Below are 27,202 nucleotides of genomic sequence, written 5' to 3' on the forward strand. Positions count from 1 at the left end.
CTATAATAGCAAGTAAACAAATCCCTAAAATGTTCCCCAAATTATACGATCACTATGTCCTGAACACAATGTGCACTGTTCTTATTTTTCCACAAGTAGCATCATTGACAAATATTTCTGAGAAATGAGCATTCCAATGGTGCTGATGTGTGATGATAAACAAACATTGAGTTATTGCCCTGCTTAACATTCTCCTCTGATCATGCAACAATGTGGCCTATTTAAAAGTAATAACTGGAGGGCCTGAATGTTTGAATGTCACAACGGATGGTTTGGGAAATCCTCGATGGCCCAGGAAATGAGCGGGCTGAGCCATACAGATCAGGTACGTCTCACATTCCATCCCCGATCTGTGCTGAGCTGGAAGATCTCAACCGAGGTGGTGGTAGGACCCTCAGTGCTCTTTAAATAAGGAAGGGGAATATTGGCCCAGATTCTTGCCCCTGACTTCTTAAAAATTATTATTTGTGGGCAGGGTGGGCCGGCATTTATTGCCCATCACTGGTTGCCCTGAGAAGGTTGTGGTGAACCTTCTTCTTGAACCGCTGCAGTCCTTGTGGTGAAGGTACTTTCATGATGGTGTCTGGTAGGGAATTCCTGTTGATCCAGCAATAGTGAAGGAATGGGAGTATGTGCCCTGGTGTGTGGCTTGGAGGGGATGGTGTTCCCATGATGCTGCTTTCCAGAGACTTCTTCCAACAGTGTACACATCAGGTGAGGTTTCTGGTAAATCTTTGTGGTTGAATAGCCTGCCGACACTTACTGCAAAGGGCATCTGCCACCTATGGAACTATATCCAAGTGAGGAGTCAATACAGTCAGGAGAGGAGAGAAGGGAGAAGGAAGAGAGGAGAGAGAGGAGAGGAGAAGGGAGAAGGAAGAGAGGAGAGGCGAAGAGAGAAGGGAGGGAGAGAGGAGAGGGGAGAGAGGAGAAGGGAGAGGGGAGAAGGGAGAGGGGAGAAGGGAGAGGGGAGAAGGGAGAGGGGAGAGAGAAGAAGGAAGAGAGAGAGGAGAAGGGAGAGGGGAGAGAGAAGAAGGAAGGGAGAGAGGAGAAGGAAGGGAGAGAGGAGAAGGAAGAGAGGGAGAGGGGAGAAGGGAGAGGGGAGAGAGAAGAAGGAAGGGAGAGAGGAGAAGGGAGAAGGGAGGGGGAAGGAGGGAGGGGGGAGAAAGGAGAAGGAAAGAAGGAAGTGAGAGAGGAGAAGGGAGCGAGGAGAAGGGAGAGAGGAGAGAGGAGAGCAGGAGGAGATGCCAACTCACCTTTTCTTCTTTGTGACAATAAGGACGTCATTGAACAGGAAGAAATACACTTGCTGCCTGGATGTGCGTTTGGAAAAAATCCCCGTGTCCTCGACGAACGCCATCAGCTCACCTCGCTTTGACAGCCACCGAGAGGAAGAGACCAGGGGAAATGGCTGCAGAGAGAAAATACCAGACTGTCAAAACAGAGAGAGAGAGAGAGAGGGAGAGAGAGATAGAGAGAGAGCAAAGGGCAAGTGGTGGGTATCATCTGCTGAATGCCACCTCAACTAAAAATAGAATGTATGTATAAAATTAACTCAATCAGTATGTCCGCAATAGGCTAATAAGCCTTAGCGGGGCACCTGCTGATTTGGTTGAAGTGACTGTCAATTTAATGAATAAAGTTCTTTATATTGTGAATGCCACCCGACTCCACCCCAGTACAACCCTCTGGTGAGGGAATAATTCATGATCTGTTCAGACTAACAGTTCTCAGAAGAATTTGTTTTTTAGTGTCAAAACAATCGCCTTCGGGAACACTCAGGATTTCGGTTTCTCGGATAAGCAAATAACATCTCATGCAGCTTTCCATTTAACATAGGATATTGCCACAACAAATCAAACATCAATCCAATGAAGCTCAGCAGGAAGATGTAGAACTTCTCATGAATAATGGACAGAGTCAACACAACGGAGAAGAGAATCTTCCAATCTGTCTACTGTGACAAAAAAAACACCCTGCATGTACAAGTCACATAATTAATTGGCAAAATATCTTTTTTAGAAAATTCATTCTGGGAATCTGGGCATCGTTAGCAAGGTCGACATTTATTGCCCATTTCTGGTTGCCCTTGAGAAGGTGGTGGTGAGCCTCCTTCTTGAACCGCTGCAGTCCGTGTGGTGAAGGTTCTCCCACAGTGCTGTTAGGTAGGGAGTTCCAGGATTTTGACCCAGCGACGATGAAGGAACGGCGATATATTTCCAAGTCGGGATGGTGTGTGACTTGGAGGGGAACTTGGAGGTGATGGTGTATCCATGCACCTGCTGCCCGCTTGTCCTTCTAGGTGGTGGTGGGAGGTGCTGTCGAAGAATCTTTATCGTCACTGTTTTTCTTTACGTTACAAGTAAACGTTACTGTTTACATTAATAAGATCACCAGCAATTTAAATTACAGAGCTTGCCTGGACCTTAAGGTAAGGAAACAACCCATTCGGACTTTGTCACAGCCTGGGGGTAATTTTAACTTTCAGCGGTGGTGTAAAATGGGTGATATTGGATCAGCCGTCCCTCCCGAGTGTCCTTTCTATTGACTTCAAGAAAGTTGCATATCCAATTAACAGAGGACCTCAGACAGCTAAACAGGTAAGGTTTAGAAAAGTTAAATCGGTAACGCCGTTTTAACTCAATACCATGACAGAGGGACACAGATGCAAACTGACTATGGGCACATTTCTGACTAATGTGAAGAAGCTCTTCATCACATAAAGTCTGAGCAACATGTGGAATTTTCTTGGGTAGGGTGATGAGGCAAGAATCCTGGATAGGGGGCAGCAGGGTCATTCCGGATGGGTGAACTAGGATGGGCCAAATGGTCTTTATTACCCGCGACCTAGGAGGACAAGGGCAGCAGGTGCATGGGAACACCATCGCCTCCAAGTTCCCCTCCAAGCCACACACCACAGCGACTTGAGTGTATATCGGCCATCCCTTCATCATCGCTGGGTCAAAGTCCTGGAACTCCCTACCCAACAGCACTGTGGCTGCGTCTTCACCATACGGCCTGCAACGGTTCAAGAAGAAGGCCCACCACCACCTTCTCAAGGGCAACTAGGGATGGGCAATAAATGTTGGCCTTCACAGCAACGCCCACGTCTCCAAAATGATTTAAAAAAACATGTATCTTGTGACCTTGTGACTTAAACTGGTTGCATCATCCCCTCTCCCTCCAAATACTGCTCATCAACAGCGGATGTTGTACAATAAGCTTGGAACTGCCATGCTAAATAGGGGAAACACAACAACAACTTGCATTTATATAGCACCTTTCACATCCCAAGGTACTTCACAGGAGCGTTACAGAATCATAGAATCAAAATTTGACAACGAGCCACATAAGGAGATATTAGGACAGGTGACCAAAAGCTTGGTCAAAGAGGTAAGTTTAAAGGAGGAGAGAGAGGTGGAGGGGCAGAGTGGTTTAGGGAAGGGATTTCAGAGGTTAGGGCCGAGGCAGCTGATGGTAAGGCCGCCAATGGTGGAGCGATGAAAATCGAGGCTGCGCAAGGGATCAGAATCGGAGGAGCGCAGGGATCTCGGAGTGTACGAGGGCTGGAGCAGGTTACAGAAATAGGGAGGGGCGAGGCCATGGAGGGATTTGTAAACAAGGGTGAGAATTTTTGAAACGAGGCGTTGCCAGACCGGGAGCCAATATAGGTCAGCGAGCACAGGGGATGATGGGTGAACGGGACTTAATACGAGTTAGGATACAGGCAGCAGAGTTTTGGATGAGAACAGAGGGTGCAAGGCTGGAAGGTAGCCTGGAACAAACCTACAACAATACAAACACTTGGGAGAGAAGCGCCCAAGTGAAGGTCTTCACAAAACAAACCCCTTTCTTTCTGTTGTAGATTTCTTCCGCCAGCAATGACATCTTCTTTGAATAAAATGCACTGCTTGTGCCAAAATGAAAGAACTGCTTCCTATGATTTGCAGATTGAATAATGAGAGCAGTGGGAGGTTGCATTCCTTCCCCCCCCACCACCACCGTACAACAAATAACACGAGCCTGGTTAACTCAAATAAAAGCATTGGCCTCTCGAGCATGTCCCGCTCTATGATGGCTCTGGTAATTGGCCGAGATTAGCTTGTTGACACTGATTGGCTTGGCTGGTCAATGGGTGCATTAATGGGAGGAAATCAGAACCTTATGCAGCTCACTTGAACATGGTGCTGGAGGAGGAGAGAGAAAAACAGTGTGCAGTCCACGTTTCTGTATGGTGCTGCAAGTGTGACGAAGGCATATGGAGCGAGGTGCTTAGAATACACCGTGCAAGAAGGATGCTCGGAGGACAGAGTGACACCACTGAGCTTGACAACTCATTCCTATAGTGCGGATCTTTCCAACAGAAAATGTCATTACCATTAACAGTGAACTTGGATACAGGCAAATAACATTTATAATGAAAAGTATCCTGCGTCCAATTCATCTGCCATATAACTCGATAGAATGACAGACCTGTGAAGGTGAAATTATTCAGCACTGGAGAAGTCTGCGATTGAGATGTGCTCTGGTGCCTCTACTGATAAGGCAGTCTCCTCAGTAACTCGTTTAATAACTGTCGGAAATAGCCAGTTCCAGCACCATGTTTCTTTCCTCAACATGCGGTGTCAATTTTAAGTCGGGTTCAAAACATGAGGCAAAGAATTGAGAACAGGATGCCCTTTGAACGAGGGAGTTTTCAATCACTGTTTGAGCTGATGTCAAGAATGCAGCCATTTCAATTTGAGCTGTTTATACCATCCAGTGAATTTGAACTTGCTGTCCTTTACTTTTCCGCCAGCCTGTCAGTAAGCAACACTCTCGATACAGTGAAGCCTTAGACCCAGTGACATTTTGATGTGGTAAATGAAATATAGAAGGGACCCATTGTAACGTTTCATTGAAATTGAGAACAGCAATGCCAATTTGTACTCTGCCAGTTTAGCCGAGATCTCACAAGTCCCTAGCTACTGGCAGGAACTTGTGAGCGTTCTCCTTCCAATCTTGGCACAGTGAGGAGATGGTTCATGAAACCTCAGCCTCCTGTCCCAAGCTCAGAGCATCTACACACCGCAAGAGGCAACATGGCTCATTTAGCTTCTGCACCATGAATCGGTCAGCCGAGTTAACGATGGGAAACCTCGGTACCAAAATAAGGTAATGGAATGAGAAAGGTCATCTTAGAGGTGAAAGCAGTGAGCAAATAGAGGAACAAAGTGAACAATGGCAGGAACATTAGACAAGGAGAAAATAGTAACATTAATTAGTACACAGTTCAGAGTGTCTATTGATACCACTGTGTCAGCCAATGACTTGGAGGCAGGGCGGGACTTATGGCAGGACTCACAGCAAACAGTCTATTTTTAAAAAATCCGTTCATGGGATGTGGGCATCGCTGGCAAGGCCAGAATTTACTGCCCATCCCTAATTGCCCTTGAGAAGGTGGTGGTGAGCCGCCTTCTTGAACCACTGCAGTCCATGTGGTGAAGGTCCTCCCACAGTGCTGTTAGGAAGGGAGTTCCAGGATTTTGCCCCAGCGCCGATGAAGGAACGGCGATATATTTCCAAGTCGGGATGGTGTGTGACTTGGAGGGAAACGTGCAGGTGATGTTGTTCCAATGTGCCTGCTGCTCTTGTCCTTCTAGGTGGTAGAAGTCGCAGGTTTGGGAGGTGCTGTCAAAGAAGCCTTGGTGAGTTGCTGCAGTGCATCCTGTGGATGGTACACACTGCAGCCACAGTGCGCCAGTGGTGAAGGGAGTGAATGTTTAGGGTGGTGGATGGGGCGCCAATCAAGCAGGCTGCTTTGTCCTGGATGGTGTCGAGCTTCCTTAGTGTTGTTGGAGCTGCACTCATCCAGGCAAGTGGAGAGTATTCCATCACACTCCTGACTTACATAGAAACATAGAAAATAGGAGCAGGAGTAGGCCATTTGGCCCTTCGAGCCTGCTCCGCCATTCAATATGATCATGGCTGATCCTCTATCTCAATACCATATTCCCAATCTCTCCCCATACCCCTTGATGCCTTTTGTATCTAGAAATCTATCTAGCTCCTTCTTAAATATATTCAGTGACTTGGCCTCCACAGCCTTCTGTGGTAGAGAATTCCACAGGTTCACCACCTTCAAAGTGAAGAAATTTCTCCTCAGCTCAGTCCTAAATGTCCTACCCCGTATCCTGAGACTTTGACCCCTCGTTCTGGACCCCCCAGCCAGGGGAAATATCCTCCCTCCATCCAGTCTGTCTAGCCCTGTCAGAATTTTATATGTTATATGTTTCAATGAAATCCCCTCTCATTCTTCTAAAATCGAGTGAAATCAGGCTGAGTCGACCCACTCTCTCCTCATACGACAGTCCTACCATCCCAGGGATCAGTCTGGTGAACCTTCGCTGTACTCTCTCTATGGCAAGTATATCCTTTCTTAGGTGCCTTGTAGATGGTGGAAAGGCTTTGGGGAGTCAGGAGGTGAGTTACTCGCCACAGAATACCCAGCCTCTGACCTGCTCTTGTAGCCACAGTATTTATGTGGCTGGTTCACTTAAGTTTCTGGTCAATGGTGACCCCCAGGATGTTGATGGTGGGAGATTCGGTGATGGTACTGCCGTTGAATGTCAAGGGGAGGTGGTTAGATTCTCTCTTGTTGGAGATGGTCATTGCCTGGCACTTGTCTGGCGCGAATGTTACTTGCCACTTTTGAGCCCAAGCCTGGATGTTGTCCGGGTCTTGCTGTATGCAGGCATGGACTGCTTCATACGAATGGAACTGAACACTGTGCAATCATCAGCGAACATCCCCATTTCTGACCTTATGACGGAGGGAAGGTCATTGATGAAGCAGCTAAAGGTGGTTGGGCCAAGGATACTGTCCTGAGGTACTCCTGCAGTAATATCCTGGGGCTGAGGTGATTGGCCTCCAACAACCACTACCATCTTCCTTTGTGCTAGGTATGACTCCAGCCACTGGAGAGTTTTCCCCCTGATTCCCATTGACTTCAATTTTACCAGGGCTCCTTGGTGTCACACTTGGTCAAATGCTGCCTTGATGTCAAGGGCAGTCACTCTCACCTCACCGCTGGAATTCAGCTCCTTTGTCCATGTTTGGACCAAGGCTGTAATGAGGTCTGGAGCCGAGTGGTCCTGGCAGAACCCAAACTGAGCATCAGTGAGCATGTGATCAGTGAGTAAGTGCCGCTTGATAGCACTGTCGACGACACCTTCCATCACTTTGCTGATGATTGAGAGTAGACTGATGGGGCGGTAATTGGCCAGATTGGATTTGTCTTGCTTTTTGTGGACAGGGCATACCTGGGCAATTTTCCACATTGTCGGGTAGATGCCAGTGTTGTCGCTGTACTGGAACAGTTTTGCTAGAGGCGCAGCAAACAGAGTCTATTTCCTCAGCAAACAGAATCTATTTAAACAGTGCACTGCAGCAAACAGTCTACAGAATCTCTATTTAAAAATAGTCTCTATGAACTACAGCAAACAGAACTCATGACTGAAACTACAGCAACTTCTCCTGATAAAAGCAGGGTGATTTCTCCAGCAAAATGCAATGAGTGGAGGATAGTTACTAACAAATTATGTGCGTAAAATCAATCCCAGTCACTTGGTGCTGTCTTCAACCCATCTGTTCAGTCCATTCGGGAGCTCAATCCAATCAAACAGAGCAAGGTGCAGTCTCCAGGCGGGGGAATTACCCAATCATCTCCACTCTGACCGGAAATGGTCGTTTCACTATATGCAGCCTACACTTTAATAAGGGAAAGAATTGGGAGCTGGAATTTTATGAGCTGGCATGTGCCAGTGTGGAGCTTTGAGCAATGGAAGCAGGTATCAGGAACTCGAGCACAGAGGCTCGGAATACTTGGTTTGTGGCGCCTATAATTTTCCATGCGGAAAACCGTGTGGGTTGTGAATCGGTCGTGCTAACCGACCCTGCTCGAGTTTCAAATGCACAAGCCTGTCGTGCAAAGCCCTGCGTCAGGGATTCGCTAACTTGCAAGATTTATTCCAATAAGAAATGCAAAAAGGTTTTTGTTTAAAAGAAAGGAAAAAAAAATCAACAAAAAAAAAGCCTCAGAAAATCCACTAATACCTTGAAGTACAGAATCTGGGTCTACTCTTGTTCGTTCCCACTATGGGTATTTTGGTCCCAACATGCAATAATAATTACTGATCAGAGCATAAATGTTCCTGGATTAAATATTTGTTTTTAAATATTCAACCCTTAAGCCTCGTCAATCCACTACCAGACATTACTCGGAAATAGCAGCATACTCTTTTGTGAAATGCATGTTCCTCTTGAGTGCACCTTGCTCTGTTTGATTGGATCGAGCTCCCGAATCGACTGAACAGATGGATTGAAGACAGCACCAAGATTTTGAGGAATTGGCAATTTTTATTTCCAGTTACATTGCCATCTTGACCCAAACATAATCCTGATCCAAACACAACCATTCTTTGCAAAGGACTCAAGAGTTTACTCTGAGTCAGCTACAGAGCAGTTAAAAAAAGACAGGTGAAGCAAAATGAAGGATATGAAAGGAGAAAAAAAAATAGGAGTCATGAGAGACTGATTCAAAGCAATCTAAATATGGAGAGGAAAATAAATATCAAACAGAAAAACAATATAAGACTACAGGAAACAAAGGAAGCAATTATACAATGGAACCTGAACTTTAAAAAAAAGACTTGCATTTATATAGCACCTTTCATGACCTCATGACATCCCAAAGTGCTTTACACCCAATGGAGTACATTTTTTGAAGTGTACTCACTGTTGTGATATAGGAAGCTCCGTGGTCAAATATACGCACAGCAAGGTCCCACAAACAGCAATTAAATAAATGACCAGATCATCTGTTTTAGGTGTTGGTTGAGGGATAAATATTGGCCAGGACACAGGGAGAGCTCCACTGCTTTTCTTCGAATAGTGCCGTGTGATCTTTTACGTCCACCTGAGAGCGCGGACGGGGCCTCGGTTTAACAGAATAAAAGCTGAAGGAGCGATATTATAATCACAAGGGGTTAAAAAAAACACAAGGAATGGCTAGAAAAGAAGACAGAATAAATGGAGGAAAAAAATCGCTGAAGGGAGTACAGAACAAGGAGTACAAAGGGAGGTTAAGAAATAACGAGGAAAGCAAGAGAGCAGAATGGATTGTTGAAATTAAGAAACCTAGTCAAAGAGCTACGGTCGATACTGCAGGAGGACCATAGTGTTTACAAGGAGTAGAAAAGAAGATGAGGTAAATTAAAACTTGGGTTTCAAAATCTTGTCTTAGAGATAAAGAAAATAAACCAGAACAATGAAAGAGGAACAAATGTAGAAAATGGTGAATGAAAGAAGACAACACAAAAAAGCAGACACAAGGGTTAACACTCTTAAGATAGCTGACAAATTAATTTCATACAAACGCATTAACACCGTACAGTGTGAGTTCCATTCCATAAATAGAACGCAATCTATGGATTTAGCTGTTGGTTTCGTCGCATGGTTTACGTTTTCACAAGACAATCTGTGGTGGGATAGCCAAGAAGTTCAAGTGGTTTCCAATGAGAAGGTTAGAGGAACGATGTTCCGAGTCCGTGCGGCCAGTGGGACTCTCGGACCGTCGGCCGTGTGCGTTGGGAAATTGCAGGCGCTGCTCACCATTTTCCATCCGTTATAGATGGTGACTAATGGCTAGTGCGCCTACAAATTCCTGACACGTGCAGCCGGCAGTAGCCCCTCATCAGTGCAAGCTCGGAAAATTACCTCTTGGAAGCTCAGGTGCCAAAGGGGCTGCTTCACATTCAAGACCCTCGTTTGAATGAATTTTCTCAGTTCCCAATAGGAACACTAGATGGAGCACCATCTGATTAGTGGCAAACTACATTCCAGACCAGAAGTGCACCAGAAATCAGTGCTCTGTTCAGCGGACTCAGCTTGGAGAGTACTGAGGGACCTCCGCTGCACTGTCGGGAGGTGCCGTCTTTCGAAGGAGATGTTAAACCGAGGTCCCGTCTGCCCTCTCAGGTGGGCGGAAAAGATCCCATGGCACTATTTCGAAGAAGAGCAGGGGAGTTGTCCCAATACTTATCCCTCAACCAACATCACCAAAACAGATTATCCGTTGATTATGCCTACCTGTGAAGATTATGCCTACCTCGGCAAAAGAGCCAGAGGCGACATGAGGAAACCTTTCTTTACGCAGCGAGTCGTATTGATCTGGAATGCACTGCCTGAAAGGGTAATGGAAGCAGATTCAATCGTACCTTTCAAAAGGGAATTAGGTGAATACTTGAAGGAAAAACATTTACAGGGCTCTGAGGAAAGAGCAGGGGAGTGGGACTGATTGGATAGCCCTTTCAAAGAGAGTCAGAGGCACGGTGGCCTCCTCCTGTGCTGTGCCTACAATGATGCTATGAACTCGTAAAGGGTTGAGTCAACAATGTGTAAATGTACATACATACATATTACAAAAAGGATATAGAGACACTGGAGAAAGTGCAACAAAGGTTTACAAGGATGATAATAGAACTGAGAGATTACAACTATTGGGAAAGATTGAGCAGGCTGAGTGAAAAATTGAAATGAGAAGGCTGAAGAGTGACCCAATGGAGGTCTTTAAAATTATGAGGTAGAGAAAATGTTTTCACTTGTGGGGGAGACCAAAACTAGGAGCCATAAGTATCAAAACATATAAAATTCTAACAGGACTAGACAGACTAGATGCAGGGAGGATGTTCCCGATGGCTGGGGAGTCCAGAACCAGGGGTCACAGTCTCAGGATACGGGGTATGCCATTTAGAACCGAGATGAGGAGAAATTTCTTCACTCAGGAGGGTGGTGAACCTATGGAATTCTCTACCACAGAAGGCCGTGGAGGCCAAGTCATTAGATGTATTCAAGAAGGAGATAGATATGTTTCTTAATGCTAAAGGGATCAAGGGATATGGGGAAAAAGCAGGAACGGGGTACTGAGTTAGACGATCAGCCATGATCATTTTGAATGGCGGAGCAGGCCCGAAGGGCCGAATGGCCTACTCTTGCTCCTATTTTCTATGTTTCTATGTAAGACAGTCACTAATAAATCCAATAAAGATTCCACATGGAGTAGTTGAGGTGAATAACATAGATGCCTTTAAGGGGAAGCTAAATAAGCACGAGGGAGAAAGGAGTAGAAGGATATGCTGATAGAGTTAGATGAAGTAAAGTGAGAGGAGACTCGTGTGGAGCATAAACATCGGCATAGACCAGTTGGGCCAAATGGCCTGTTTCTATGCTGTAGTGGTTAGGATCTGGAATACACTGCCCGAGGGGGTGGTGGAGGCAAATTCAATCGTGGCCTTCAAAAGGGAACTGGATGAGTACTTGAAAGGAAAAAATTTGCAGGGCTACGGGGAAAGGGACGAGCTGAATTGGTCCTGCATAGAGCCGGCGCGGACTTGATGGACCGAATGGCCTCCTTCTGTGCTGTAACCTTTCTATGATTCTAAATTCTATATATAGATATATTAGTGATGAACGGATGTTTTTAAAGCCATTCTAACATTTGCAGAATCAGACGGATTACCAAATACATTCAGGAAAAAAAATATAATTTCTAATAGGAACACAAAACGCAGGGACATTAGACGGTGTAAAGTGTGCACTCCGATACAGCACAACAGGGACTTTTAAGTCTAGCAAGACATGCTAAATATGCTATTAATCTGACTCCAGTCAGGCTGCAAGTCTCCCACTCACTTCCCCCTGTGGGAAGTTCCCTGGTTACAAGCTGATCTGGCTCGCTGGTGCCTAGTGTCTGTCATTCTCTGCCAGTGCGATTCACTGAGTGCTAGTATTTACTCTGTTCAACTAAAGGTACTTTTGATATAATATTTCTCTCTCTCTCTCCATCGCTATCTCTCTCCATCTCCACACACACACACATATATATATATATATATATATATATCTCGCTCCCTATCTCTATCGCTCTCTCTCCACCTACATATATACTATATATATATAAAATCTATCCCTCTCTCTCCATCTCTCTCTCTCTCCATCTCCATGCATATAAAATCTATTTATCTCTCTCTATCTCGCTCTCTCCATCTAGAAATATATATAAAGCTCATGGGACGAATGGCCAAGAATAATGTTTTGAAAGTCAGTGCTGGAATCTTTCTTGCGAGTGCCTCAATGAATGTTGGAAATCACTTGATGCAAACATTACAACAAAAACTATTAATCCCAATATGTTTGCAAACCAAATCATAAAACATTTTTTCTCAATAAACTGGCCTTGCCAGTGTTGGCATCAACTCTGCCCATCTGCCATTCCACCTGGTTACAACATGCTCGTGACAATATCGAGTTGCCAGTATGTGGCGAGTTGCAAATTGAGAAACCCAATCGAAGAGCCAAGGCCTGAAGAGTAGAAGATCACTGAGGTTGAAAAGAGAAAGGGAGAAGATGAGGTATATCTCTTACATTTAATCTTATATCGACGTGCCTACTCGTTGTCCTTACTGTTCAGAGTGGTTGAATAACAGAATCAACTACTATCTACTCAATGGTAATTAATTCCAGTCAGTTAAATCATCCAAAAAGCTACGAGAAACTCCTGATTCAGCAGGGAGCCACGGGCTCAAGGTAGGACAAAGAGGAAATATGGTCTAGAGCTGATTTAATTCAGCAGACTGGATGGAAGGAATGGACCTTTTGCATTCCTCCCTTCTTCTTGTGTTCTTTAGATTTGAGGTTAGGATCAGATCAGCCATGATCTTGTTGAATGGCGGAGCAGGCTCGAGGGGCCGGTTGGCCTACTCCTGCTCCTATTTCTTATGTTCTTACGTTCTCAACTGCACCCAAAGACAATGTGAAACACGCACCTTTATTTTGAACTCCAGCTGACTGTTAATGGTGTACATCATCTCTGTCCGCTCCATTCGCCTTGCACCTTCGTTGCACTGACGCACCAGCTAACACAAAGCAGAGGGCAGAGGATTACTTTCTGCTGCTGACGAGATTTCTTTAAGCATGGCGAGATGACGCTGTTCATTTTATACATGACATGAGTCCATGCATATCATTGATATAGTTAACTGCCACTTACAGTGCTAAGGTTACCAGCTGTGGCTCAGTGGCTCTCTGAGCTTATGAAGGTTGTGGGTTCAAGTCCCACTCCAGAGACTTGAGTGTAAAATCTAGGGCAACACAAGCAGTGCAGTACTGAGGGAGTGCTGCACTATTGGAGATGCTGTCTTTTGGATGAGAGAGCAGGGCACTGTAGAGAACTCTCCTGCTCTTCTTCAAATAGTGCCGTGGGATCTTTTATGTCCACCTGAGAGAGCAGACGGGGCTCTACTCCTAGAAACCCCAACCAGTGGAAATAGTTTCTCTCTTATCCACCCTATCCGTTCCCCTTAATATCTTATAAACTTCGATCAGATCACCCCTTAACCTTCGAAACTCTAGAGAATACAACCCCATTTTGTTCTCTCTCCTCGTAACTTAACCCTTGAAGTCCAGGTATCATTCTAGTAAACCTACGCTGCACTCCCTCCAGGGCCAATATGTCCTTCCGAAGGTGAAATAACCTTCTATTCCTTTCTCCCTCATGAATGCATCTACGCTATTCACCTTAATCACTCCTTGTGGTAGCGAGTTCCACATTCTCACCACTCCCTAGGTCAAGAAGTTTCTCCTGAATTCCTTATTGGATTTATTAGTGACTATCTTACACTGTAAACATGGGGCTTGTGTTTCTGCAGAGTCATACTTCTGAAAAAGAGCCACCTCTATGACGATGATGTTTATGGAGAGCTGATTAACTCAATGGGGAGTTTCAGTAGACTAGGTCTGCTCAGCATTGACACCCACCATACCTTCCGTGTGACACTGCAGATCATGGGCTAGGATTTTGGACGCCCCATTTTTGGGCACGCGGGCAGGGCACGGTGATCAATCCCTGCGCTGGAAAGGTGAGGCCCGAGGCGCCCCCGATATTGGGCCTCATTTCCATCCAGCCGGTGAGGTATGAATAAAGATCGGTCCCGCTGGTGACATCACAGCGGCTCTTGGGTAAGTGAGGGGGGGGGGGGTGGGGGGGGGGGGGGCCGGGGGGCGACTGGGCCATGAGGAAGTGCCTGGCAGGGGGATGGGAGCGGCTAACAATGGGCAGCGGCCCGCGTTCTTTTAATATGAGGTCGGGAGGAGCAGTGCTGCGGCCTCCCAGCTTCGCATTCAGGTAAATTTATGTTAAAAACTTGCCTGGTTGGTTGCGGCCTGTAGCGGTCCCTTTGTGGACCGCCTGTTAGGCCGCATGTAGGCCTGGCTTTCCTGAATGCAGCCGGCGATGGCTGCCTCAGGGCAAGCCAATCTTGCAGCGGGGGGGCCTCAAACAGCCGTTAGGCCCATTATTCGCATTTGCAATGGGGTTATCGCCTGTTTCAGGTGCGGGCACCGCACGCCGATTTTTTGGCCGTTACCAACACGGCGGGCAGCGCGCAACCGGCTAGTAATGGACGCGCGCTTTCCGCTCGCCATATTGGAGGCTGAGGAGGCCATTTAGCGCCCAAAAAAATGGTGCGCTGTGCGGTCGAATTTCTAGGCCTTTATGTCTGCCGCAGCGAAATATATCGCAGTGCTATTTTTGTGTTTTTGGGATAATTAACATTAAATGTAACATAAAACCTAAGAACTCCTGCCCCTCCACGTAGCTTGGAGGGTAACCGCACTGCCTGGTGTAGTACTGAGCCATACAGAGCAGGAGGATCCCGGGTTTGATCTTAGGTTCCGCGTTGAGTAAACCGACTGCTGGAGCATTGGTTAAAGTGCTACAATTGGCTTCAGCGCTGATGGTTTGGGGAGGGAGGGGTCGGGGGAGGCTAAGAAAAACAATTAGCCAGCACACCCACCCCCCCCCCAAACCCCCGCCCCCCCCCCCCCCTCGTGATCTCTCGCCCCAGTCACGGAAAGTGCATGTACTTGAAGGAAGGATCAGGGTGGGCCGCGATGCCCTCCATGGTGGAATAGCGGTTTATGGATATTGCAACTAGTGACAGAACAGAACTTCACGACAAGTCTATTTCTAGAAGTAAAATCCTACCCACCACCCCCCGAACACAAACTTTTTTCTCCTTTCCTGAAAGTTCCACAGAGGATAAGAGCCCTCCAAGTATCATATCCATGTGGGCCGATCTCTTCATGTACCGGCCCCTACCCACTACCAGGCCATTGGGGTTCAGGGGGATTCAACCCCCAACCTATCAATCAAACAACAACAAAGATGGATGCACACTACAAAATCGTCACAAAAGTACTTTGATATTATTCAAACTGGTGGTGAACTCCCTCTTCCTTGCTCTTTAAATAGACTGTATTATTGTGCCTGAGGAGTAAGACAGACTTTACATGTTTCACCTCTCATGCCTCTCCCTCAGTACGGGGCCAATGGCCTGTCTCACTGAAAGCTGCTGCACCGGCCCTGCCACATCGTTAATTAATTTATACCAGTGTGTGTAAGGCGAGACCTCAATTCCTTTCTAAAGGAAGAATTTAAGAGCATTTATCTTTAAATAGTTACCTTTTGCGCAATGACAGCCATGTGCTTCACATAGGATGCATTCTGTTTTCAGTGAAGAATGCTCCTGACAACAGCCTGCCACATTCCACCCCACGTGGGTGGGTTAATTGCATTTTATGCAGTTGATTCTCTGGGCGGCGAGCGGAATTTGTGAAATCTAACAGGTGCTTCAACTGGAAGTTCTTCGCATGACTGGTGTGCCTGCAGCCAGCAAAAGATCAGAAGGACGTTCCTGCAGGTTCACTCTAACGATCCACTCAGGGACCGACTGGCGCTGTTTCCTGTACAGGTGCCTAATTTAGAATGACGCCTGCCCAAGTAGATAAGCTACCCATTTCCCATGTGAAGAAACAGCTCGATGGAGAATGGGCCGACCAAGAGCCCGCTCAGAAGGTAGGTCTTCCTACACGGCCTCGCCCCCTCCCGATCTCTGTAACCTCCTCCAACCCTCCGAGATCTCTGCGCTCCTCCAATTTTGGCCTCTTGTGCGTCCCCGTTTTCTTCTCCCCAACATTGGCGGCCGCGCCCTCGGTTGCCTGGGCCCTGAGCTCTGGAATTCCCTCCCGAAACCTCTCCTTCTCTCTAACCTCTCTCTCCTTTAATTCGCTCCTTCAAACCTACCTCTTTTGACCAAGCTTTTGATCACCCGCCATAATACCTCCTTAGGCGGCTCGGTGTCAAATTTTGCTTGATAATTGCACCCGTGAGGCGCCTTGGGACGTTTTACTACAGTAAATGTACTAGATAAATGCAAGTTGTTGTTTTTGTTGTCTTCCTCTTGTGATGCTAAATGGGAATCGATGTCCTTCCTCATTCTTGATACTGACCCTGGTGTTGCAATACAACTGGAGCTCAACACCGGGCAGCGCCTCTCCTCTGTGCGTCCACACTACATTGAAACCAAGACCCATTGCACATCTGTTCCTCAAAACTTTTGAGCGCCTCAGCTCCCTCAGGCTCCTGCTCCTCCCACAACCCTAAAAACGCCTCTTCTTGACTTATTTGCTCTTCCCTCCTACTCGTTCTTAGGGCCCTCAAATATCGGTGCCAGTCGGGTGTTTGAGCCACTAGTTGCCGAAGCTCAGGCCTCCCTCAGCCTGCGGCGAGCCAGACGTAAACCTGTCGGACTTGCTAAGAGGACCACCTACCTTCTGAGGGTGCTCTTGCCCATTTGGTCAGCCCATTCTCCACTGAGCTGTTTCTTCACAAGGGGAATGGGCCGTTTATCTTCTCAGGCAGGAGTTGTTCTTAGAAGACTCAGTGAAAATTGGGTTCTCTCGGTGGCCAGATTTATCAGATCCAGCAGCTGCACACTGGACTTACCCGGCAGCTCACACTTCAGGAATCAGCAACAAACACACCCACTGACACCAGTATACTGAAGGGCCTTTCATCTTAATACAGCCGCGTGCAATGTGCTCTCGTCCTTTACAGGGAATGTCTCAATGAAGTCCCTGCGGCCCATTTAATCTCATCCTTCCAGAATATTGACCCAACCATCTTCCCATTACAACTTCAAGCCGTTTCAATGAGGTCTCTTAAAATAAATAGTTGTAACAAAATTGCATTTGTATAAAAGAAAGAAAGAACTTGCATTTATGTGGCGCCTTTCACAACCTCAGGACGTCCCAATGCCTTACAGCCAATGAAACACTTTTTTGAAGTGTAGTCATTGTTGTAATGTAGGAAACATGGCAGCCAATTTGTGCACAGCAAGATCCCACAAACAGCAGTGTGATAATGACCAGATAATCTGTTTCAGTGATGTTGTTTAAGGGATATATATTGGCCAGGACACCGGGGAGAATTCCCCTGCTCTGCTTCAAAATAGTGCCATGCGATCTTTTACATCCACCTGAGAGGGCAGTTTAATATGGCACCTCTAATAGTGCAGTGCTCCCTCAGTACTGCACTGGGAGTGCCAACCTAGATTTTGTGCTCAAGTCTCTGGAGTGGGACATAAACGCCCTAATCCTTCTGCCTCAGAGGCACAGGTGCTACCAACTGAGCCAAAGCTGACACCTAGGTACACGAACTTAAACTGTATATGCAGCTTCCAAGGCTTCACTGTACGCATCCTAAGCAGCCCACAAAGAGTAAAGGCATGGACACTCTTGTTATAGACCGAGAAGGCAATGGTTTCTTTTGAAGACCGACCGCAATGCTCTCGGTTATGAACACAGCACGTATAAAATCACAAGTGTCCTTCCTTGTGATGAAAGGGATGTTCCTACCTTAAGGCAGCTGTTTTACAGGCTTACCATGAAACTATAACGTTCCTCACCTTGCTAACAGCTTGCAATGCTTTCGTGGCACATTCATACTCGGGGGATTCTTTAGGCGTTTTCTGGCAAATGGTCTGTGAAGAAAGGTTCAGGGTATGACACACAAGGCAAACTGTCTTCTTTCTGAATGTTCGCTGCGATTGAGAAGCAATATCTTATACTGTAGAATAAAGGCCAACAGATCGTGAGATAATTATAGGGGAGGAACGCAACTCGGCTCATCAGAAAAACCCTACTGTTCCCCCACCACCACTGCAACGTCCATTTGTTTTTTAAATGGTTCATGGGTTCTCTCCGGGTGTCCATTCCATGTATCGATCATTCTTTGTGTGAAGAAGAACTTTCTGATACCAGTTCTACATTTACCTGATACTAGTTTGAACCGATACCTCCTTGTCCCTACTTTCACAATTTAATTTAAAGTAATTTTCCAGATTTACCTTTTCCATACCATTTACGAACCTACGTATCTCTCCAACATCACCTCTCAGACGCTTCATTTTAAGACTGAAAAGGCCAAGTTTCTCCAGTCTATTCTCATATCTCAGACTTATGACAGTGGGGATTAGCCTCATGGCCCCTCTTGCATTGTCTTCCAGCACCTGAACGACTCCATGACCAGAATCCAACACATATAAACTAAATGGTACAATTTTAAAGGGGGTCAGAGAGACCTGGGGGGTTCACATACACAAATCTTTGAAGGTGGCAGAATAAGTTGATAAATCTGTTAAAAAAAGCATGTAAAGCTTTATAAATAGAGGCATAGAGTACAAAAGTAAGGCGGTTATGCTGAACTGCTATAAATCACTGCTTAGGCCCCAGCTGGAGTATTGTGTCCAATTCTGGGCATCGCTATAGAAAGAATTTCAAGGTGTTTGAGAGGATGCAAAGGAGATTTACCAGAATCATAGAATCATACAGCATAGAAGGAGGCCAGTCGGCCCATCATGCATGTACCGGCTCTCTGAACGAGCTAATAGTTATCCCACTCCCCTGTTCTTTCCCCATAGTCCTGCGAATTTGTTCCTTTTCAAGTATTTATCCAATTCCCTTTTGAAAGTTACTATTGAATCTGTTTCCACCGCCCTTTCAGGCAGTGCATTCCAGATCATAACAACTCGTGAGTACAAACATTTCACTTTTTTTGCCAATTATCTTAAACCTGAGTCCTCTGGTTACCGAACCTTCTAGTCGAAACAGTTTCTCCCTTATCGACTCAAAACCCCGCATAATTTTGGACACCTCTATTAAATTTCCCCTTAACCTTCTCTGTTCTAAAGCGAACAATCCCAGCTTCTCTAGCCTCTTCAGATAGACCATTCAGCCCCTCGAGCCTGTTCTGCCATTCAATTAGATCATGGCTGATCTGTATCTTTGCTCCATTTACCGGCCTTGGTTCCATATCCTTCGATACCCTTGCCTAAAAATCTATCAATCTCAGTTTTGAAATTTTCAATTGACCCCCAGCCTCAACAGCTTTTTTTGGGGGGAGAGAGTTCCAGATTTCCACTTCCCTTTGTGTGAAGAAGTGCTTCCTGACATCACCCCTGAACGGCCTAGCTCTAATATTAAGGTTGTGTCCCCTTTTTCTTCAGATGGGAGCAGGCTTCAAACAAAAATTGTGGTGGGGGGGGTTGGTGGGTGCGGGGAAAGAGACAGGGTCACAAATATGCTTCTCGCCCGTAATTAAGGCAAAGACTATCTCAGTCGGTTCTTACATCCATTAGCAGAGGCAGCCGTGTAACTCGTTGCATCGGGAGAATGAGGAACGAAATCATGGGCAGGTTCCTGCACTCAGGATGGGCCTCAATCTTAGCCAGGATTTCCTTAAAGCTTGGATTTGTGTTTCTGGAGAAGGAAAAATATAAAAGAGTTTACAAGTGTGGAGGGAATGGAGGGCTCAGCACAGCCATGGTATGAAAATACACCTCAAATTAGAATGTAACAATTATATTTCAATGTAAAAAGTGCTATTCACCTCTTCGAAAAACTCAATTATGAAGCAGTTTCCTGTAAGGGCTTTCTGCTGTTATGTATCCTATGTAAATCTAAGTTCATCTGAGTTACACACCCTCTGTTGACCAAGCTGTAGCCATGCTTATGACCGTGCGTTAAAGTTAAGTTGTACCCAGGACTGTTAACATGAAGGAAATGTTAGGAATGAGATTCATCACACAGAGTGAGGCTGCCCACAAGCTCGTTTAAACATATGGAGGTAGATTTTGCCGGTCTGGCGCCTGGGTAATGTTGGATAACTTGGGCACAGTGAAAGCAGGAGAATTGAGCGGGGGAGGAGTGCACGCTCTTAAAGGAGCCCACCTTATTTTCTACCATTTAAATGACTGGGCGGAAGATCAGACGGGCTCCTTTACAGCAGTTTACCCCTCCGTAACCCAATTCTCCTATTTGCTGTGCCCCGATGATCCAGTATGCCCAGGTGCTGGGTCGGGAAGATCTGCAGCCCTTGTTGTTTTCCTAAGCGACGCGGATCAAACGGGTCACACTAGCAAAGCAAAACCAGGGCCTGTTACTCCTCATGAGTGAAACTTGATGATTCTGGTCGTTTCTCCTTCAGCCACCATCCCTCCAGTCAGTTTCACTACATCGCGAGCTCCTTCTACTCCCCCATACCACTCTATCCCAACAGACTCAAGCTCCCTCCACCCTATCCCAACAAACTAAAGCTCCCTCCACTCTATCCCAACAGACTCAAGCTCCCTCCACTCTATCCCAACAAACTAAAGCTCCCTCCACTCTATCCCAACAAACTAAAGCTCCCTCCACTCTATCCCAACAGACTCAAGCTCCCTCCACTCTATCCCAACAGACTCAAGCTCCCTCCACTTCATCCCAACAGACTCAAGCTCCCTCCACTTCATCCCAACAGACTCAAGCTCCCTCCACTCTATCCCAACAGACTCAAGCTCCCTCCACTCTATCCCAACAAACTCAAGCTCCCTCCACTCTATCCCAACAGACTCAAGCTCCCTCCACTCTATCCCAACAAACTCAAGCTCCCTCCACTCTATCCCAACAGACTCAAGCTCCCTCCACTCTATCCCAACAGACTCAAGCTCCCTCCACTCTATCCCAACAGACTCAAGCTCCCTCCACCCTATCCCAACAGACTCAAGCTCCCTCCACCCTATCCCAACAGACTCAAGCTCCCTCCACTCTATCCCAACAAACTCAAGCTCCCTCCACTCTATCCCAACAAACTCAAGCTCCCTCCACTCTATCCCAACAGACTCAAGCTCCCTCCACTCTATCCCAACAGACTCAAGCTCCCTCCACTCTATCCCAACAGACTCAAGCTCCCTCCACTTTATCCTAACAGACTAAAGCTCCCTCCACTCTATCCTAACAGACTCAAGCTCCCTCCACTCTATCCCAACAGACGCAAGCTCCCTCCACTCTATCCCAACAGACTCAAGCTCCCTCCACTCTATCCCAACAGACTCAAGCTCCCTCCACCCTATCCCAACAGACTCAAGCTCCCTCCACCCTATCCCAACAGACTCAAGCTCCCTCCACTCTATCCCAACAAACTCAAGCTCCCTCCACTCTATCCCAACAAACTCAAGCTCCCTCCACTCTATCCCAACAAACTCAAGCTCCCTCCACTCTATCCCAACAAACTCAAGCTCCCTCCACTCTATCCCAACAAACTCAAGCTCCCTCCACTCTATCCCAACAGACTCAAGCTCCCTCCACTCTATCCCAACAGACTCAAGCTCCCTCCACTTTATCCTAACAGACTAAAGCTCCCTCCACTCTATCCTAACAGACTCAAGCTCCCTCCACTCTATCCCAACAGACGCAAGCTCCCTCCACTCTATCCCAACAGATTAAAGCTCCCTCCACTCTATCCCAACAGACTCAAGCTCCCTCCTCTTTATCCCAAGAGACTCAAGCTCCCTCCACTTTATCCTAACAGACTAAAGCTCCCTCCACTCTATCCCAACAGACTAAAGCTCCCTCCACTCTATCCCAACAGACTAAAGCTCCCTCCACTCTATCCCAACAGACTCAAGCTCCCTCCACTCTATCCCAACAGACTCAAGCTCCCTCCATTTCATCCCAACAGACTAAAGCTCCCTCCACTCTATCCCAACAGACTCAAGCTCCCTCCACTCTATCCCAACAGACTCAAGCTCCCTCCACTCTATCCCAACAGACTCAAGCTCCCTCCACTCTATCCCAACAGACTCAAGCTCCCTCCACTCTATCCCAACAGACTCAAGCTCCCTCCACTCTATCCCAACAGACTCAAGCTCCCTCCACTCTATCCCAACAGACTCAAGCTCCCTCCACTCTATCCCAACAGACTCAAGCTCCCTCCACTCTATCCCAACAGACTCAAGCTCCCTCCACTCTATCCCAACAGACTCAAGCTCCCTCCACTCAATCCCAACAGAGTCATGCTCCCTCCACTCTATCCCAAATAATTCCCCAAATAATGACCCTGCAACGATGAAGGAATGGCGATATATGTCCGGTGGGATTGTGTGTGACTTTGAGAGGAACTTGGAGGTGGTGGTGTTCCCATGCACCAGTGGGACACTTCCACTCTCCATGCCAACTCTCCTTATGGGTTCACCCATATAGCGGCAATTAGTTTCTTCAGTGAATAATATGGTGCATTAACCAAAGAGGTGCTGGCTTCAAACCATAGCCAACACTGACAGGATTCTTAACATACTCACAGGAGTTTCTGAAGTGTGCGTTGCTGGTACACCTCATTCGAGCAGTACGTCACATAAGGGTCAAAGGTGGACGTGGCATGCTTCTCCACAATGTCGCTGATATCGGGTATCACAAAGTTCTGTTGCCGTCTGGCCTCGAGTTCCTTGAAGAACCTGTCCAAGCAACGTAACGAAAGGGCTCAAATTCAGGTACTCAATGGTTTTCTTATCTCTTACGCAAACTCAATGGGCCAGATTTTGCTCTCAAAACAAAGTTGAGGCTAATGGTGTTGCCGTTATTTAGGCGTAAATGGTAACTTCAGGCGAGAGACAAATGTGCGGTTAAATGCCAATATCCAAAAATTGCTGTCCAATTGGTGCCGCTCTGCCATTAACTTCGCAAAAACGGCATCTCGCTGTCTGCCTCACCAATGAAATGCATTGAACGGTGTGAAGTTCCTGTATTTTCGCAGTAGATACGAACTAAACTCACCACAGAAAGTTAAGTCTTGTCATTTCCAATCTAAGTACCTTTTTAACAATGTGGTAAGTGTTCATTACTGCCAGTCAACCTCTCTAGCACTGAACATTAACTATTACAAGTGTGGAGTCTCATTCCCTCAGGTATTAATTGTTGTTGAATATCTTTAAAATGTAAAATTTAACATTTAACATTCTTTTTACTTTTACTTTCTGTTTCTTTTTTCTCTCTCTCTTAAACCAATCTTTCTTTCCCTCTCTTTATTTCTCTTTCTGTACCTGATTTGACATTGAATTCACCCAATCTAATTTGCACTTCCTTCTCAGTCCTTGCGCTGTTAATTTCACAAGCCTTCAATCTGGTTTCTTCACGAGATACCCAGTCGCCTGCCCTGTTCACTCAGGTCCCAGATGCCCTGTTTCCCTCGCTGCGACGTTATCAGCTCGCACTTTCAGCAACTTGCCAGGCAAAATGTTTAAGAACCCAAACATGCAAGGGCAAGTCCAGCTAACAGCAGATGCCGTTAGATGCCCTGCTACAGCAAAATCTGGCCCATTAAACTGCCACCCCTGCATCCGCTTAAGCCCCATTCCTGCCCCCCCCATTTAACCACCACTTCCGCCCCCAATTAATGGGCACTCTCGCAGCCTCCCCACCCTCATCCACCATTTCCAGTCTCAACTGCGGCAACGCAGAATCTTCAATTGCACATGATATTTCAAACCTCTGGTACTAAATGGGGAACAATGTACTGTTTCATAGAATGGCAGGGAGTGAGTCCAAAGCTGTAGTCCTGACTGCTCAGATCATTCACCACCTGAGTAAAACTAAAGACAATTTGATACGGTGCGCCAAGATATCCACACAGGACTGAAGACAGGAAACACACAGCAATTGGACCACCTCTCACAGCACCTTTCGAAATTCTAAGCTAGCTGTTAGCCGTGACTCAGTGGGAAACCCTCTCACTCACTTGAAGGTTGTGGGTTCATAGTCCCACTCCAGAGGCTTGAGTACAAAATCTACGCTGATATTCCCAGTGCAGTACTTAGGGAGTGCGGCACTGTCAGAGGCGTACATTGTTCAGATAAGACATTAAACAGAGGCACCGTTATGGATGTAAAAGATGGAAGAACTATTTTAAAGAAGAGCAGGGGAGTTCTCCCCAGTGTCCTGGCCAATATTCATCCCTCAACCAACATCACTAAAACAGATTATCTGGTCATTTATCACATTGCTGTTTGTGGGAGCTTGCTCTGCATAAATTGGTTGCTGTGGTTCCTACATTACAACAGTGAATACACCTCAAAAGTATTTAATTGGCTGTAAAGTGCTTTAGGTTGTTCTGAGGTCATGAAAGGCGCTATATAAATGCAAGTCATTCTTTCTTTTGATGAAAAATCTGTAAAGCCACATTTCTGTTATTCGGGTCATTTACAATATGGACTGAACCTGATTGGGAGGGGTGGTTGCCAACCTTCCAGAATTGTCCTGGAGTTTCCAAGAATTGAATATTAATCTCCAGGACACTGCTGAGAGCAACTCAGGGGAAAAATTATAGGGGCATTAAAAAAACTTGAGTTTTTTTTTCAATTTCTTTGAACACTTTCATTTATTAATTCGAAAAATATTGGAGAAAGGGGGAAAGGCTGCTTTACTGGGCGGGGCAGTTGGAGGTGGGAGGTCATGTGATTAAACCTCCAGGAATATGTCCAACCAGAGTTGGTAACCCCACTCAGGGCCGATTTCAATAATACAACTGCAGCAAATCAAAGAGGCGAGGTCGCGACCTTGCAGGTTCCAACAGGATCACGCTACAGTGCGATCTGGGCTCAAGGGGGTTTGACAGGAAGTCAGACCAAGTTACAAAGATCACTACGGCCGTCAGATCACATTACAGCCACTGTGAGGCTTGTAGGTCAACCAGGGCCTGGAATTAAAGGGATATCGTCCCCAGTTCAGGGAGCAGGTGCAGACCAGTGAACTATGGTGGTGAAATTATATGTTAGGGCCTGTCCGAATTTTTCAAGAAGCAGTAGCAACATGCTACTGCTGTTCAGTGTAAAGGGGGCATGGTAATGTAGTGGTTATGTTGCTGGGCTAATAATCCAGAGAACATGAATTCAAACTCTCTAACAATTTGAATTGAGATTTTTTTCAGGTCTCATATCTTAAATCACTCTCATAGGCAAGTCTCAACTCCTTCTGGTTTGAAGGGTATCTTCAGTTTCCTGACTATTTAGGTAAACTTTCAGTAATGTGCCTGGGATAACAAACAACAAACCTCATCTGTTCAAAAAATCTGAAAATAAAAAGCTGGTATCAGTAAAAGAGACCATGAAGCTATCGGATTGGTATAAAAACCCAACTGGTTCACCAATGTCCTTCAGGGAAGGAAAACCTGCCATCCTTATACTGTCTGGTCACTGTATCAGCTGTGGCTCAGTGGGTAGCATGCTCGCCTCTGAGTTACTAAGGCTGTGGGTTCAAGCTCCAACTCCAGAGTCTTGAGCACAAAATCTAGGCTGACACTCCAAGTGCAGTACTGAGGGAGTGCTGCATTGTTGGAGGTGCCGTCTTTCGGATGAGATATTAAACCAAGGTCCCATCTACCCTCTCAGGTGGATGTAAAAGATTCCACAGCACTATTTCAAAGAAGATCAGGAGAGCTCTCCCAGTGTCCTGGCCAATATTTATCCCTAAACCAGATTATCTGGTTATTATTTCATTGCTGTTTGTGGGACCTTGCTGTGCCCAATTTGGCTGCCGCGTTTCCTACATTACAACAGTGACTGCACTTCATTGGCTGTATGGTGCTTTGGGACATCCTGAGGTCATGAAACGCACTATATAAATGCAATTTCTTTCTTACGTGTGACCCCAGCCTCACATCAACGTGGTTGACTCTTAACTGACCTCTGAAGTGGCCTAGCAAGCCAATCAGTTGTCACGGCAACTAGGGACGGGCAATAAATGCCGGCCTTGCCTGCAGCACCCACATCCCCAAAAACTGATTAAAGGAAAAGTCACACCTTGAAAGATCCAGCCTGCAAACCATTTTCTGCAGCCTTTGTTGTTTGTGCTGACGTCAGGCCACCCTGTGAAGTGAAGGTCAAAAGACGCTGGGAAATCAAACGGCCAGCGTGGCCCTCCGCAGGCCTCACTGAATACTGAATTAAAGGCGCCCCCATATTAAGGGCTATTTATTTGAATTCTCCAGGTGAGGGTGGGGGCTAAAAACCGCCATTCTGGACATGGAGTCCCTCACTGAAAACAAAACACTGCAAAAATACGGTCTACTCAGCATTGTGATCGTTGGGTACGTGATTCTTCCGATCATTGATGCGAGGGAAAAAGTCAGTTCCTCCATTTTAGGCTCTCACCAAATTCTTGCTTGCATTAGCGACTAGAGGAAAATATAGCCCTATGTCCTCAAACGTGAAATGGCCACCATAAAACAGGAGAGAAACTTACATGTTTTGTAACTTGGGACGGCTTGACTTTAAGATCTTCATCTTCAAATTCCTCCATTGCTTCACTTCACCCGATCTAAACAATCTTCTCTAGCTTTACATCCCCACACTTGATCTCCACTCCTCCGAGGCAGGGTTATAGCTTGTTCCCACCTGCTTTGCTCCACCATCAGAGGCCGTTCTTTCAGTCGTCACACTCCCATCCACTGGCATTCCCTCCCAAATCTACTTGTGGACTCCAACCTCCTACCTTCTCCTCTTTTCCACTGCCTTCAAAAATTCTTCCCTTAGATTGTGCCCCAACCCTCACGATCTCCTCCTTTTCCTTGCTCAGTGCCCATCTTATTTCGCCTCCCCAAATCTCCCTGAGACGTTTCATAGAATCGTAGAGATTATAGCAAAGAAGGAAGCCATTCAGCCCATCACTCCTGTGCTGGTGCCAGCTCTTTGACTGCTACTCACTCTAATCACAGTGCTCTGTCCTTTCCCCATATCCTTTCATACTCTTTCTTCTGAACTGATCTGGCCCAGGTAAATTGGAATCAAAGATTGGCGGGCAAAACTGTAATTGAACAATGGACGGCCTTTAAGGAGGAGATGATTCAGGTACAGTCTAGATACATTCTCACGAAGGAGAAAGGTAGGGCAATTAAAGCCAGAACTTCCTGGATGACAAAAGAGATAGAGAATAAGATGAAGCAGGAAAAAGTGGCAAA

General features: G+C 46.3%; 1 protein-coding gene across 3 annotated transcripts in view; it reads right to left on the reverse strand.

The window, feature by feature from the left end:
* The window catches only part of LOC137331265 (rho guanine nucleotide exchange factor 26-like), a 139,157-nt gene that overhangs the window by 31,857 nt on the left and 80,098 nt on the right, over positions 1 to 27,202 (reverse strand). For all 3 annotated transcript variants that reach the window (XM_067994924.1, XM_067994923.1, XM_067994926.1), the window contains exons 7-11: positions 22,554 to 22,706; positions 19,566 to 19,695; positions 17,844 to 17,918; positions 12,864 to 12,953; positions 1,257 to 1,411 (exon numbers count right to left, since the gene is read on the reverse strand). In XM_067994924.1, the coding sequence (XP_067851025.1) occupies positions 1,257 to 1,411; positions 12,864 to 12,953; positions 17,844 to 17,918; positions 19,566 to 19,695; positions 22,554 to 22,706 (603 nt within the window). The remainder of the gene's footprint in view (positions 1 to 1,256; positions 1,412 to 12,863; positions 12,954 to 17,843; positions 17,919 to 19,565; positions 19,696 to 22,553; positions 22,707 to 27,202) is intronic.

The sequence above is a fragment of the Heptranchias perlo genome, chromosome 13, assembly GCF_035084215.1.
Source record: "Heptranchias perlo isolate sHepPer1 chromosome 13, sHepPer1.hap1, whole genome shotgun sequence".
Taxonomy (NCBI): Eukaryota; Metazoa; Chordata; class Chondrichthyes; order Hexanchiformes; family Hexanchidae; genus Heptranchias; species Heptranchias perlo.